We start from the raw sequence: 16,153 nt of genomic DNA, 5'->3' as shown, positions 1-16,153 counted from the left end.
ACACAACATTTTCTTTAATGTCCTGCCTTGGTGGACAGGGATTGGATTTTGTTTCAGATGGGGAATCTGACGACTGAAACATGTTTGGTGAAACAAAAGGTGTTTTATTGAACTTAAACAGGAACTGGAAATTAAGATTGTGAGGGATCGAAACAAGAAGGTTAGACCAGGGACAGACATGGGCTAACAGGAGGAGTGACGTTAATGACCGGACTAGCGATGACGAGACAAACAGGAACTGTTCTGACCTGAATATAAGACGACACCATTTTTGTAAGAGGACCCTCCCCACACTTTTTGGCAACTATTTTTAGAAAAAAAGTTTTTGGAATATCGAATATTACCTTTATAAAAAAGAACATGTAAATCAACCAGTAACCACAGGCAATCAGTTTACAAGAAGTATATTAAACTGCAAACATTACAAAAAACAAATTGGCGAGTGGGTAGTAGATAGTGAATATTATGATATCCACAACACTTGAGGGTGCAGAATGTTTTCGATGCTGCAGACCCGCATGAAGAGGGTAAAAAACTATTGCGGAGAAAAGTTGGGCATATTAATAAATGATATGACAGCTCCTTTAAAATTAATGTTACGATCTTTTTTAACAGCCACTATTCGTTTAATACTAGCAGCACCACAGCCAGGGAAGCCAGCAATTTACACGACACTCAGGGATACACGTTAAGCACGCATTGCTAGGGTTGCCACTTGTCACGCATTTGGTGTGACATTCATGCTTTTTGACTCACACTCACGCAAGAAATCTTACGCTAAATCTACATTATTCCATTATAAACCTAAAATTAGCTACATTAAAAGGGTTGGGGTAGTTGACAAACCTTGCTGACTATTTACAAGGTTATGAAACTGTTACATACACATAAATGAGTGTGCAGACTTGTCTCGAATTGAAAATCTCACGCCAGCCAGCTGACCAAAGTTGACAACCCTGCATTGCACGGCACATGTTACACCGTTCCGAGATTTACAATTAGCATAAATACATGAGTACACATTAATTTAAACTATATACAGTTGCGTGAGGTGCACGGCATGCCGGTAACTGCAAACAGTGTTGCTAATCAACCCCGTGGTGTTACATTATGGCAGCCAGTTGTGGACAGAGGTTGGGATCACTGCTCATGTGATGTCGTATTGCTAAAATGACATCAATTCCATCAATTACATTTGAATTACAGTATGCAGCCACCTTTGGCCAGCAGGCCGATAATTTACATCATCTGCTGTTGTATGTGTACGATGATTTATTAATTCTAACCCCCGGATATAAAACAACCCTAGCTTGTTTCGAATTTTGGAGGGAATACCGTCTATTCCGATCAATACGGTAAGTCAAAATGCTTCGTATTTTTGTCTAGACTCCAAATATGAGACGCCATCACTTTTTCAGACATATTTCTCTTATAATCAGGCCAACACAGTACTTAACTACATAGAGTATTGAGAGGCAGAAAGCATCAGGTGTGGCCCATCAAGGCCATGTGAGGAAACAGACAGGAGGGTCAGGCAGACGAGGTGGGCGGGATGTGACACCCTGAAAATAAACTATAATATTTATTCAGCACGTTGCTCTCAGCTCCTTTTGTTGAGTGTATGAATGAGTAACGGCATCTAATCTTCTGCAAGCCGGCACTAATGAAAGCTTTGCCCACTGGCAAACACAGATATTACAGTGAATATGCAGGCTTTGCAGATAACAGGGACCCGTAGAGTCGAATAGCTTTCTTGAGGGACAGGGACTCAAACATGATGCAGGACAACATCATTATGCATGTGTTTTAGAAATCTTTTTTTTTTTTATCTCAATCTTTGTTTTGGAAGGTAAACAAAATGTTTTATCATATATCTTGAAAGTTACCACATATATGCGTCATTAAGTCGATAACAGTGTTCTTGGGTAATGTAAGGGAATTCACTAGTATAAGAGCCATGCAAACCATAATTCATTCCTGCCCTCTCACACACATACATTCCCCTTTTACAAACATATATTCACCTTCCACATATATACATTTTCACTCTCATAATAATGACAATTGATACTTTTATTGATCCCCGTGGGGAAATTGCCTTTATGCCTCTTTCAACTTGCTCTTTTTTTTGCAGACTGCTTATTTAACCAGACAAAAAACCAGGTCTGAAAACATTTATATCCTGTTGCCTCCACCTGTCATAACTGGACATCAAGGCAGACCTTGATACAGCATTTCAGGAGGGCAAATCATTCCTTGGAATGAACTGGCAAAGCATTGCACCATGCTTAGGAGTAAAAGCTGTTGGACTCTTTACCAGCACAGAACCGGCTTGGTGTTCAGCCACTGACATATGCGGCAGTGTCCAATGACAGCCTGACCAGAGTTGTTTGTGAAATTTTTAAATCTACCACAAATGCAGGTTGAATGCTATGTGTTTGGGAGCTTGAGGTCACGTGGGTTATGGCAGCCATCAGCCAATGGGGCAGCAGGTAGAGGTTAGTGCACCCAGCTGAGGCATTTTCAGCACCGGGACAGCAGATCATGTCATAACTGAAGGACATAAGACAAGCAGACCGTCTTGACACACATAGACCAGAGTACCTATACCTTTTGTAGCCAGCATGGTTGTCTGATGGTCTATCCGTAAACGGCACCCCACTGGTAAGTACGACACCTTTCTATGGGCTTCTAGGACAGTGGCATTATCCCTCAGCAGCAGACAAAGTTCGTGATGCAAATGCCACAGTCCATTTAAACCTTGTCTGGGCCCAATATGGCACCTAGCGCATAGTCTGATGCATCCGTGGACACTTCAGGATGCAGTGTGGGGTCAAATAGTGCTAAAGCCTGGCTATCCACCAACAGTTTCTTCACTGCATGAATGAAAAGCCTGTGCATTACGCGTATCTGTCCACTGGAAAGCACTGTCAGTCAATCTCAGACATGCATGCATAGGTTCCACCACAGTAGCATGGTTTGGCAGAAACTTGGCGCAGGAGCATCAGCATTGGCCTGTATACGTCCTGTGTCCAGAAGAAGACCATCGGCTGAGACAATATGTACTAGGAAAGGGAGACTGGCTGGGCGGAAACGGCACTTCTGTTCATGAAGCTGCAGGCCGGCAGACTTCAAGCCATGTAAGACAAGGGCCTTGTGAGTAGGCATCTCCCAGCCATGCACTATGATGTCACCCAAATAGTTCTCTGCCCATGACAGATCAGCGAGGACAATGCTAGTCATTTTCTGAAATGCAGCCGGTGCTGAAGCCAGTCCATTGGGTATATGGCAGAAATGGAACAATCCGTCATGGGTGATGAATGCTGTGAGGTCGCTACAGTCTTTATTCAAAGCTACTTAGTAATAAGCGTTGGTCAGATCAATTGTAGCCCTAAGTCCCTAGTGTGTTCCCCTGCTCCCCAGGACGCTGCTTAGCTGTATGGGTTGAGTGAGCAGCTCTGAAGCTGATACCCCTCTAGTCCAAGGCTGACCTGAGGCCTGCCTCGCTTTCTGTTTTATTTATTGGGTATTATTTTATCTGATCCTATCTGACACACAGCTATCAAATTTTAAAAAGCTGCTCTTTCATGTTGGGTTGTTGTCTGTTAAGGGAAACATTTCCATGTTTTTTTTTTGGTTTACTCTACTTGGTAAATGTGAAGTTTTGATTGAATCCCAATTACTTTTGTCTTTTGTTGTCAGCTGATTTTTATTCTGTCCTGTATTTTAATATTTTGCTCATTCATATGGCCAGTTAAATTGGGCAATTTAGAGAGACTCTTTCAGCTATTCCACATGTATTTGGATTGTGGGGGGAAACCAGAGGTAACCATAGAGACTCCAAATTCATGGCTAGGTGTAGGAATTCAAACCCGCATCCCAGGAGGTATGCGAGCACTGTGGTTGCTGTAAAAACAATAGCAATGTAGGAGCAATAATGATTTGTAGTGTTATAGTTTGAAATAACCCTTTAAGCTCGCAATCTAATTGCTAATATCTACACAATGACTGGTCTGAGATTCGAATAATTCCCATAATAATGAAAAGGTGGTCGGCTAATTTTTGTCTTATACTGTATGTTGAAACCCAGACAGGCTGCAGTGTTGCGAACAAAACACAAAGTGTCCAATCAATTTGAGGTCCACTCGGAGACATTTAAATGAATCACTATATGCATTTATTGAATAGCATGCATTGTAGATTTATTGTAGATTTATTATGCTGTTTCCACACCTCTTCATGTGCATCACACAACTGTAGCAAGACCCACTTGATTGTTGCCCCTGTCAAAGATGGTGTAGAACTCTCTGATGAAGACGTCACCCAGGATCCAGAGCTGGCTGCTGCCACCATCCTCAAGGCCAAGGGTGCAACCATCAGACTAGAACGGAAAAGTCAGCATTAATTATTCATCCAGCTTTGTGTGACTCGGTTCTTCATTATTATCTTTAATTTAATGCATATTATGAGATGAAAAAGGAGAAAAATGTCATATTGCTGTAGCAGAAATGTGGGAGTAATGAGGGAAATTCCTTCCCTGTTCAGCCAATCAGCTCTGCTCTCCATCTGAATTACATCACTAACTAATGTGTGATTAGTGGAACGACACAATATAACATGGAAAAATATTCTTGTAGGAAAAAACATGCAGAAGAAAGGTAATAGACTTTTCTGATCTCTGTTCCTTGTGCTGATGCTTGAATAGCATATAAAACATATTTGCGTGCAAAGTAACTGTTGTATTGCATCAGTTGTGACACACCGAGATTTCTATTGCAAACCTGGCAGTATGCAGTTTGCAGATGTTCCACTATCACTCACATCACAGTTATATAAAAATGAGACAGTGAAGCGAAACTCTAGTCATGTGACTCATACCTCAGAAACATAAGCAGATGGGGGGATGGTGAAGGATTGTCCATTGAGGACAAAGGTCAGGTCAGGCATAGATTCAACACTGCTGCAGTTCACAAATGCCTTTGGGACACAATTCCTCGTGTTAGTTCTATGCATTCTGCACTGTCTGAAGGTCAAAACAGAACAAATAAAGCTACTTACATCTCCGTTTTGATCCTCAGAAGCTCCCAAATAGGACAGGAGGTTTTGAATGTCACTGCTTGGTCCAACGATGCTGGAGGTGCCTGTATCCACAATAGTCTGGCAACCACCAGCGCAAGCGACAGTCTCTCCATTGCTAGTCACACTGCAATGGGGAAAAAGGCTAGTTGACCGTAGATGAAGACATAACAGCCATTGATGAGGCCAGCTCAGCTGTTGACAGATATCTATCTTCCAAGACTGTAGAGAGAATGGTCTTTAGTAATGATTCAGTCATCAGCAGGGTTGCTCTTCCCCAGCTGCTGCCATACCTGAGAGAGATTCTTCTCTATGTTACTTACTCTTGCATTTCTCCTTTCAACTGTTTTCCAGGAATTTTACACAATCGTCTTCTTTACTGGGGACAGGGTCATTTGACGTTTAATTTTAATAATGTGGAATTAAAGTAAACTTTTAGCACAGATAATTCTGATTGTCCTAGCATTGCATGATTTCTTGGTAAGCTGACTATTTACTAGACATGTTCATCCAAAAATAATTACAGCAGAAGGTTGCAATTTACATGCACTTCCTGACACTTGAACCTGTGACCTTTGTTTTAGCGGGACAAAGCTCTAGCGGGAAGCTACATGAGCTTCACATAATTTGTAACCTTAACCATTTTCAGATGCCAGAATGATTTGCAGCTTAGTTGAAGATTCCTGATTGGATTTGTCATTACATGAATATTGTATGGGGGCATGGATGTGGAAAGGCTTGTGACAAGAACATTCATTAAATTAGTCTCCTTTTACTTCTTTCCATTTAACAATGTGATTTCAAGGAGCAGCCAGGCACTGACCTGGTCATGTTGACTTGCCAGTAGTACTCAGAGGACACTGGAATCCATGAGATGGAACCCGTGTAATATGACGAGTCAATGCCTCCAAAAATCACCACGCTGCCTTCTTCGGAATTACTGAAAGAGTGACATCAGCTTTAGTGACTTGGTAACTTGGCAGCATAAGTTCATGGATAATCGATGGATGGTCTGGCCCCACCTGCTCAGGTAGATGGAGAACAGGTCCTGAGAAACCAGCTCCTGGGTCATCATGTTGTCAAAGACCGGGGTGGCGTCTGAGGCAGCACATTCGGGGTATGCGAGACCCAGGATCCCATCAGCTGTCATGTAGTTCATAAAGTCGGCCTCCGTCTCACTCAGACCAAAGATCTGCTGGCTAATGGAGATCCCGCCAACCTATGGCAGAAAAAAAAACCAGAATATTATCATCGTGGGGGAATTTACTTACTGTGTAATATTAATATAGAAATATACCAGGCTCCATGCACATGGCATCATTGTTGCAGGTCTGATATACCAATTTTGCCCTGATCTGTCACAACAACGATCAAGTTTCAGATGACTGGCTTGCTTTAGGTCTTGTTAAAAATGAAAAAGGTAGCTAAAATGACAAAAAAGGTACCAGCAAACCTTTTTATGGTATGCCGGTATTCATTTAACAAAGGGACAGTGGTATATGAGATGGATTGTGGTATAATTCCTGCAAGTCTCACCTGAACTGTATCGTATCCCAGGACCCCTGTCATGCTTCCAGTGCCGTATTCAATTGACAGCGTCTGGTTGGTGGACTCATAGGTAGAAGACTGCTCAGGATCAAATTTTGTGTGGGTGGCTAGAAGGAACATTCAACGGAAGTCAGTGAATGATCATTAGAGAGTGGGGTTTCTAACCTACAGTTCAAATTCTCGAGGGGGTTTCAATTCAACACTTGAACACTTATATCCTCGAGGTGTCATTTCTAATGTAACTGTTGTATTTCTAAGGATCAATTCCCTTTAAGAGGCGATAACTACCAAAAAAGGAATAGGAGCTCCAAATTTAGCAGAATGCATTTCCACATTTCATAAATAAAATCATGCCCACTGTCCATAGGCTCTATTTAGCACTTAGAGACACCTAAAATGCGGGCAGTGGTGGCCTAATGGTTAGGAATATGCACTTGTAATTGAAAAATTGCTGGTTTGAATCCCCAATCAGCAAGGTACCACCCCCAATCACTGCTCCCCTGGTGCTGAATTAGCTGCCCCTACTATGTCATGATGTCACATATGGGTTAAATGCAAAGGACACATTTTGTTGTAGTGTCAACAATGATCACTGACCACCAAATTCTAAATTGTTGGGTTGTGCTTTTGCTGAATCCATGCCTGATGTCTAATACCCCTGTAAGATAATCTGCTGGCCATACAGCCTCTGATAAAGAACTGACCCTCCATGTCTTGAATACTGAAGCTTAGCTATAACATTAACCCCGACTCCCAACAAGTGCAATGGCCCTCACTCACTGCAGGCTTGGCTGGAACAGTAGGTGGAGGGAACCCACAGGTTAGCAGAGCCAGTATCAAAAATGACTTTGAAGGACTGGGCTGGAGTTCCAATGGAGATCTCACCATAATATGACAGCTGCATTAGCAAAGGAATATGGCAGATGTGTTTAGCAGAACATAAGTTAAATGCCTTTGAAATCCATGGACAGAATGTTCACAGAGAGGTAAAATGCAGAATACATTGAACATTGCATTTTGAATCTCCAAAATTTAACCAGAAATACACTTTGTGTCATAGCATTTATACAAAGATTGCCAGAAGGGAATCTCAGTTTTACTTACATCAGCATCATTAGTCATAGATTCAGTGCCAACTGCAAAGCTGCTGTCAAACTTGGCCATGGGGTTGTAGGGATACAATTGCCTGAAGAGTTCCCATAGACCATTCTCCTTCATTTTTTGCCTCACGGTCTTCCCCTTTATCAGGGGAATCCTGTAGGAGCATCACAGACAGAGTCTTTCAGATAAACCCTTAACCAACTGATAACCCTTCATCAACTCTGGTTTCCTGTTTGTAGTCTTTTCAGAATTTAAAAGAAAGCATGGTAAGCAATTGAATGAAGGTCTTACTTGTGCAGGCACTCGGAGAGGGCCACCAGGGCGAACAGCAGAAAGGCTAGCTTCATCATGGCTGTGAATACTTGTCTCCACTCAAAGGAAAGCTGTTGGAAAAACTGAAGGTTCAGCTTTTATATACAGGCTCCTGGTTTATTCAGTCTAGCTCTTTATCAGCAGGATAAGAAAACAGCTTTCAATTAGATTGATGATAAAATTCTGAGGTAACAAACGGCAGGAGATTCTAGGATTTACCTTCAAAGACCTTCAAAAGATCTTGTGTAAATGCAGCATAAAATTTGTGTGTTTTTGTGACGTTTGAGTGTGATACTATGATGGAGTGATTGGTGTAATGAGAAAACTTAAATGTTTTATAAGAAGGTGGAGGCTATTTTGGAGTTTTTATTTGCCATTTGTAAAAGGCAAATAAGAATCCATTGGTTTTTTGTTTGCTTTACAGAAGAGCCACTCTTTTGGGGTCATAGCACTACGTCAGGCGAAAAATAAATATTGAAAACAATGCGTACTTCAAAACATAACATGAACTCACATGAACTCATATGAAACCTCAATCTCCCACCATAAAGTTTAGAAAGTTTAACTATGTTCTAGAATGATACCTGTGTATGGATCTTGACAGTTTTAATATCTGAAGCATAGGTATAATTTGCTTACATTCCATAAAATGTAGTTAGATTTAACCATGTCATCAAGGATATGAATTTTCATACACTGGCCCCTGCTGTACATGTATGGAGATTGCATGTACTCCCCATGTAATTTTGTGGGGGTGCCCCCACAGTCAAAAAGCATGCACAGGTGAAATGGAGTTGCCAAATTGTTCATAGGTGTGAATGTGTGTGTGAATGGTGTGTGTGTGTGTGTGTGTGTGTGTGCATGCACGCACGTGAGTGGGTATACCTTACCTTACTCAATTTAAAAAAAATCTGTGACTGCAGTGAAAAAGCTAAAAATGCAAAAACTCTTGTATTTTGCTTGGTTACTTATGGTTATGGTTAGGGCTGGGTAGGGGTTAAGGTTGTCATAGTTAGCGTTAGCATTTTTCCTATAGAAATGAATGAGGGGTCCCCATAAGGATATGTTTACTCGACATGTGCGTGTGTGCCTTGCAGTGTCCTGGGTTATTCCTTGCCTTGTACTAATAGCTTTCAGGATAGACTTGGGTAGGACAAGCAGGTAAGAACGATGAATGGATGGATGTATGGTATTATTAGTCCAATCTGTACTTAAATTTGAGAACATGAGCAGCAGCTAACTCTAGTGAACTATAGTAAGTTAGTTTCAGTAAAAGAGCTTAAGTGGAGTTGTATGCCTTGTTAGTTGTCTCAGTTTTTGCCTCAATTTTTATGATGCCAATTTGCATATACTCCAGAATGTTATGAAGAGTGATCAGATGAATTGCAATTAATAGCAAAGTCTCTCTTTGCCATGAAAATGAACTTAATCCCAAAAAACCCATTTCCACTACATTTCAGCTTTGCCACAAAAGGACCTGCTGACATAATTTCAGTGATTCTCCCATTAACACAGGTGAGAGTGTTGATGAGGATAAGGCTGGAGTTCACTCTGTCATGCTGATTGAGTTACAATAGCAGACTGGATTCTTTAAAAGGAAGGTGATGCTTGAAATCATTGTTCTTCCTCTGTAACCATGGTTACCCACAAGGAAACATGTGCAGTCATCACTGCTTTGCACAAAAAGGGCTTCACAGGCAAGGATATTGCTGCTAGTAAGATTGAACCTAAGAACTTCACGGAGAGAGGCTCAGTTGTTGTGAAGAAGGCTTCAGGGTGCCCAAGAACGTCCAGCAAGTGCCAGAACCTTCTCCTAAAGTTGATTCAGCTGCGGAATCGGGGCACCACCAGTGCAGAGCTTGCTTAGGAATGGCAGCAGGCAGATGAAAGTTCAGTGAGTGTCAAGAAGGGCAGCAAAGAAGCCACTTCTCTCCAAGAAAAACATCAGGGACAGACTGATATTCTGCAAAAGGTACAGGGATTGGACCGCTGATGACTGGGGTAAAGTCATTTTGATGATGAATCCCCTTTCCGATTATTTGGGGCATCCAGAAAAAAAGATTGTCCAGAGAAGAAAAGGTGAGCACTACCATCAGTCCTGTGTTATGCCAACAGTAAAGCATCCTGAGACCATTCATGTGTGGGGTTGCTTCTCAGCCAAGGGAGTGAGCTCACTCACAATTTTGCCTAAGAACACAGCCATGAATGAAGAATGGTACCAAAACATCCCCCAAGAGGAACTTCTCCCAACCATCCAAGAACAGTTTGGTGACAAACAATGTCTTTTCCAGCCCTGTGTCATAAGGCAAAAGTGATAACTAAGTGGCTCGGGGATCAAAACATTGACATTTTGGGTCCATAGCCAGGAAAAGGCAGGTGGACAACCAAAAAACCCATAAATTCTGACAAACTCCAAGCATTGATTATGCAAGACTGGGCTGCCATCAGTCAGGATTTAGCTTAGAAGTTGATTAACAGCATGCCAGGGTGAATTGCAGAGGTCTTGAAAAAGAAGGACCAATACTGCAAATATTGTCTCTTTGCTTAAACTTAATATAATTGTCAATAAAAGCCTTTGACACTTACGAAATGCTTGCAATTATACTTCAGTATACCATAGAAACATCTGACAAAAAGATCTACAAACACTGAAGCAGCAAACCTTGTGAAAACCAATACCTTGAAATTCCTTTGCTACTTTAATGCTGAATGATCTTTAAAAATCAAATTACCAAATAGTGACAAATTGGACTCTTTTATATCAACAGCTTTACATATATTTTACTGGGTAAAATACCCTTGTTGTATTTTGCTCTGTAATATTTAAATTTCCTTGTCATTTCAATGTGTTATTAAGTATTTTTATGGTTTAGTAAGACTCCATTGCAAAACAAAATGCTGCATGTTAACAATATTTTCATTTGTCCTCCTAGTTGAAATAGTAAATATCTTGTAATCTCCACGCACGCTACAAGCTTTCTGTAAAGTATGTTTAATCTGTCCCTATGAAAAGTTCATATTCCTCTCTGTAAAATGTCATATTTCATCCCTGTGCCAAAGAAGGGAAGCTTCAAAGTCCATAATGCCTGCACATCAGTGTTATCTCATATAATGAAGACGTTTTTTTTTCTAAAGTGTTTAATTGTCATTGTTGACACACCACAGCACACAGTGCACAACAACAAAATCTGTCCTCTGCATTTAACCCATATGTGACAATGTGACATAGCAGGGGGCAGCTAATTCAGCACCCGGGGAGCAGTACCTTGCTCAGGGTACATCAGTGGTGCCTTGCTGGTCGGGGATTTGAACCTGCAATCTTTCAATTACAAGGGCGCTTCCCTAACCATCAAACCACCACAAAACATCAGTCCTCCCTGCCACATTTATCCCTGCCGTGACCCGGACTCGAACCGGGGTTGCTGCGGCCACAACGCAGAGTACTAACCACTATACGATCACGGCGAGCTACCAGAGGACTTTGGAAGAGAAAGCTCGTTCTCCAAAATCTCATGAGGCTTTTCCTAGATGTATTACAGTTCATGTACTAGGCACACATAAGGGTAGCAATCTACATGAACTGCACCTTCATAATGCATTCATGGAACATTCAGTGCACCTTCATAAGGCATTCATAGAACATTCATAAGCAGCATACCGTAACATCCTATCATACCTTAACACCTTTACTATATATTAAAAACAAACATTATACAATTATAATGTTGTTTATTATCATATCATGTTTCTTCTTAATGTATATTAAAGCTGTTAAGGTATACTTACATGTTGCTTATAATATTCAATGAATTCATAATGAAGGTATAGTTACTGTAAAGCATTACCCACAAAAGTGTGTAAGATGCCATCTACTACCTGCTTCAAAGAACTGGCTCATACCTGGACATTGTCACCTGTATCAGTGACGGCACATCTGATGTGGCTTTTATTAACATGAAGGTACATCAATGGACAGAACTGCCACCCTTCCCGTTAACTTTGTACGACTCGAGCTCATGCCATCTTCAAAAGTTCTTCGATGACTCGGTGACTATAAGATGTCCCAGTAGAGGAAGAGAAGAGCATTGAAGTCTGGTGGAAATATTAGTTTGGTGGTGTAAGGAGAAACATCTCAGCTCAATGTCTGAATGACAAATGAGTTGGTCTTCAGGTGAAGAAAAGAGCTGTTGATAGCTGCCACCAGGGCTGTTTTCTTGAGGATACTGGGAGGCTGGAGAACCTTTTAAGGAAAACCAGCTCTATAATAGGACTGAGTTTGCACTTAATATGTGAAGAGTCTGCTGTGGTCCATTTATATATTGTATAAGGAATAATATAATACACTGTACCAGAAACAAATTCCACCTGCCTTGGTCGTGTGGCAAATAAACAATTGACTGAACTGACTTTGAAATGAAGGTTGCGGGGTGAATGGTGTCCATACTTACTCTTTATTTATGATGATAACAGAAATGTTTACATTGAGGAGCCCTTTAATTCACATGATTATTGCCAGGGCTGTAGTACTTGAGTCCAGTCTTTTTTATTGTTTTGGACTTGTCTTGGATTCTTGGATTCCTTAGTACTCGGTCTTAACCATTGGTCTCCCCAAATACTCCACCTGGTCTCGACTGAGTCCAGCTGCATTTAAAAATGTTTTTTCTTCTCAAGTAACTCCTCCTTCAAAACAAAATGATTGATTAAATGAGCTTGTTCCGAAAACTGGCTATTCAGTATATTTGCAAAATATTATACTTCATAATCTTGGGTCTATAAATAATCATCTCCAATATGGTAAAACACCCTTCTCTGAGGTTACATCCTGTTTTGTTTTTGGAGAGTGCTCTGTATATCAAGTGAAATGGCTATACTTATAGTAAATATTACGGCCTAATTTGATCCTTCAGTGTCGTTAAACTGCAATTGCTTTTTTAAGTGCAAAATGATCCTCTTAAAATAGAGATTGTACTGTGTTGCGTCACAAAATCAGGCAAAAGCAAACGTTGGGGGGAGGAGACAAAGGAGCTTTATTGTACTTTGGCCAGGGGCTGAGACACCAAACAGACTTCAAGTGGTCAATAAAGGGAAACCAAGAGTGGGGAAAAACTCATACATGTACAGGCATACATGTGAACTAGACTTTAATGACAGGACTGGGGAGCACAGGACTGGGAGGCACTCCAATACAGGACTGATGAGGGAGCAGATGAGGGGAAGCTGGAGTGATCCACACGAGGGCTGAAACGAGAGGTAAGACGAAACAAGCAACGGGTATGGCTCGTTAGAGCCACACTAGGGAGAGCATGTGGGGGCAGGAATGCAGGCTGTGACATACTGTGTCTCTAACTTCACATACAAATTATAAATAGGTAAGTTAGTGGTCTCAGTGAGGATTCTTTTACTTGTCTCAATCTTGACTGTTTCTCTCATCTGGGCTCGAATTTCTTTGGACTTTCTTGACATTGGCGTGAATCTCTTTGGACTCGCTCTTGACTCAAGTAGTCCTGGTCTTGGACTTGACACAGGTGGTGTTGACTATGATAACTGCCCCAGGATGTATGCTTCAAGTCTTCCATTCTACCTTCTTCCACTAGTTTATTCATGATTGTTGGTCTCCATATCCTTAATCTCTATCCCTGACTCGTCGTTGTATCATGCACTTACTCTAAATTGACTCCTTCCATGATTACTGTTTATGACTGGCTTCTACCTCACTTCTGCCACCAGCACTGTACTTATACACTTTCTTGTTATTTATTTATTGTATTATAATCATGGGATACTATTGTCCTGAGAGATGTCTACTTAATAGGGGATCATTCAGTCATAAATTTTATGTCACAGGCTGTTGGCTCATTAACTGTAATCCAGAATCAAAATACAAAGCTCTGAACCAAAGATGGATTTTTTTGTAAACTGCTGTATGGTAGTTTTTTGAACCCTGGATGGAAAAATTAAGATCTCACAGTCTGTATTCTGGCACCAAAAATACAACCAAACATTATCTTTTCCTTAAAATGTTTGTGCATTTGGTGCCAGAATCAAGACTATATGACTTATAAACACTTGTACTGTGGTCTGCATTTATGAAGTAAGCAGATGTATCTGCCGATACTACCTCATAAAATGATGAATGACATTTCTTTATAGACTGGGAAGAATTCAATGCCTGTATTGATAAATGGCTGTGTATTTACTGAGTAGTTTGGCTCACCTTAAGAAAACCAAAGTTTCTTAATGCTATGGGGAAACCACGTTCACCTGGGAGCCTCAATGGTTTTTGTTCAAAAGAAGCACAATTTATTGATGATGAAACCGGCTGAGAGGGTGCAGCACCTTCTCAAAGGTCCCATGCCAGGGATTTAGGGGGCGTTACCTTAATCTCTTCCCAGGAATCAGGTGTACATGCCATTAAGCAAATGTTTCTCCTTAACACACAGAAACGCACCAGAAATCCAGCAAGCAAACATTCCCCTGCCTTGGATATGAATAATATGTTGTATATATCAGTTTTGACTCATTAATTTTGAGCAGCTCCAGCAATGTGTCGTCTGTTGGTTTTCCATTCCTGCTCACGTCACAATTATACATAGAGGGCTCAAAATAACATCATAGCAGCCAACCTGACTTATATGTTAATAAAACCTCCAGCAAAGCATGTAGTGGTGAGGGCTGTAAAGACATACGTGCCTGTTTTGGAGGATCAGCTCATTAATACTCAAGGAGATGCTGTAGCTCACAGTAGCCTATTGAGGAACTGTCCTTCTGTTGTGGAGTGCCACCTAAATGTCAATATCAGAACATGTTGACCCCCTATGTCCCCCCTCATGTTTTGGTTGTCACAGCAAGGTCCAGTGATTTCAGAGGCACCATGTCCACAATAACCTGTTAGTTCCCAAAGAACCTAATTGCTAATAAGTATCAGTTATCAAAGGCTAAAGCCAACTGCAAATTTCCGGTAATCACTTCACCTCAGTTGCTGGCATTAATGCAATAAATGAATTCACTATGCTTTATTTGTGTTTTAACAAACCACATTTAGATGTCTTTCTGGTTCTCCATGCATTATGCAATGCAGTTGCATTGAATATTCCAGTGTGCCCATGAATGGCCGAGAACACCAGTGATATATGCTGCTAGAAAAAGTGATGATGGCATGCCAAAGAAACACCTAAAAGTGACAAGTGCCTGTTCGACACATATTTTCCCCTTATGGTTTTTTGTCTGTGGTTTGTCTCTGTCAGATACAAAGGATGTTGCTTGCTCCTCCAATTGACACTTCAGAATATTTTCAGGTTTCATTTACTACATGAAATTGCCCTCCGCCTCCACTGGTCATGGTGATCCCACCAACCTTAGGTAATAAAAACAGAACATTAATGCTGTGGACCTGCAGGTCAGCGCCCATCCATCCCTGCCCTTTGTGTCTCTTCCACATTTTGCCAGTAGGTGTTGCAGTCCATCCTGTCTTGTCATTACTTGTCTGATCATGATTGTGTGTTTTTCCAGTTCCCTGGACTGCTGCTTCACTCACCAGGGTGAATGTTTGGCTCAAAGTGTTAACCCAGTGGTCATGGTTTCTAGGCTGGCCAGATGTCAGCCTTATCTGTTATTTGTATTTATTGGTTTTTCTGTTTCCCCAGTATGTTTTACTTCCTACTTGTTTGTCATCAGTTTGCCATTCTTGTGTTCTGTTGTGGTTTTTGTTTTGTATCTTTTTTGTTCTGCATTAATTAGCTTTACATTGTAATACTAGTGTCTACCATATTGGAGTTGCAGATGATTGGCTTGTTTTAATCAGTATCCATCCATTTTCCAACCCGCTTATCCTACTGGGTCGCGGGGGGTCCGGAGCCTATCCTGGAAGCAACGGGCACGAGGCAGGACAGGGGGCCAGCCTATCGCAGGGCACACTCACACACCAGGCACTCGAGTACACAGTCACTTTTAATCAGTATCAAAATGTAAAACATTTTTAAAAGTATGAAGTTTTGTATAGAGACATTTTTTAAAGTATGAAGAAACATAACACACTATTCTGCTACACATGTGCAATAACATCGATATCTGCTAGCTATCTACACCATGCTAGATGTTTGCATGTATGCAAAAGGGG

At 41.1% G+C, this 16,153-nt stretch overlaps 1 protein-coding gene and 1 non-coding gene across 2 annotated transcripts; both read right to left on the bottom strand.

The window, feature by feature from the left end:
- Positions 1-4,226: 4,226 nt before the first annotated feature.
- Positions 4,227-8,088, bottom strand: LOC111855040 (pepsin A-like). The gene is made up of 9 exons (XM_023833642.1): positions 8,017-8,088; positions 7,729-7,879; positions 7,405-7,522; positions 6,613-6,731; positions 6,099-6,295; positions 5,900-6,016; positions 5,059-5,203; positions 4,879-4,977; positions 4,227-4,381 (listed from the first exon to the last, which is right to left on the bottom strand). The coding sequence occupies exons 1-9, from the start codon at positions 8,073-8,075 to the stop codon at positions 4,247-4,249; spliced, it is 1,140 nt and encodes a 379-aa protein (XP_023689410.1). The 5' UTR covers positions 8,076-8,088; the 3' UTR covers positions 4,227-4,246.
- Positions 8,089-11,430: 3,342 nt separating this feature from the next.
- On the bottom strand, positions 11,431-11,502 carry trnah-gug (transfer RNA histidin (anticodon GUG)). The gene has a single exon. It is a non-coding gene; the product is annotated as a tRNA-His (tRNA).
- Between the last annotated feature and the right edge of the window lie 4,651 nt (positions 11,503-16,153).

The sequence above is a fragment of the Paramormyrops kingsleyae genome, chromosome 8 (genome assembly GCF_048594095.1).
Source record: "Paramormyrops kingsleyae isolate MSU_618 chromosome 8, PKINGS_0.4, whole genome shotgun sequence".
NCBI lineage: Eukaryota > Metazoa > Chordata > Actinopteri > Osteoglossiformes > Mormyridae > Paramormyrops > Paramormyrops kingsleyae.
Note: the sequence above shows the minus strand (reverse complement) of the source record. Positions and strands in the feature narration are given on the sequence as shown.

Coding starts and splice junctions, on each gene's coding strand:
- LOC111855040 (XM_023833642.1), bottom strand. CDS start 8,075: ATGATGAAGCTAGCCTTTCTGCTGTTCGCCCTGGTGGCCCTCTCCGAG. Junction 6,017..6,098: donor TTCTCCATCTACCTGAGCAG/GTGGGGCCAGAC, acceptor TCACTCTTTCAG/TAATTCCGAAGAAGGCAGCG. Junction 5,204..5,899: donor TGGCAAGTCAACATGACCAG/GTCAGTGCCTGG, acceptor TCCCCATTGCAG/TGTGACTAGCAATGGAGAGA.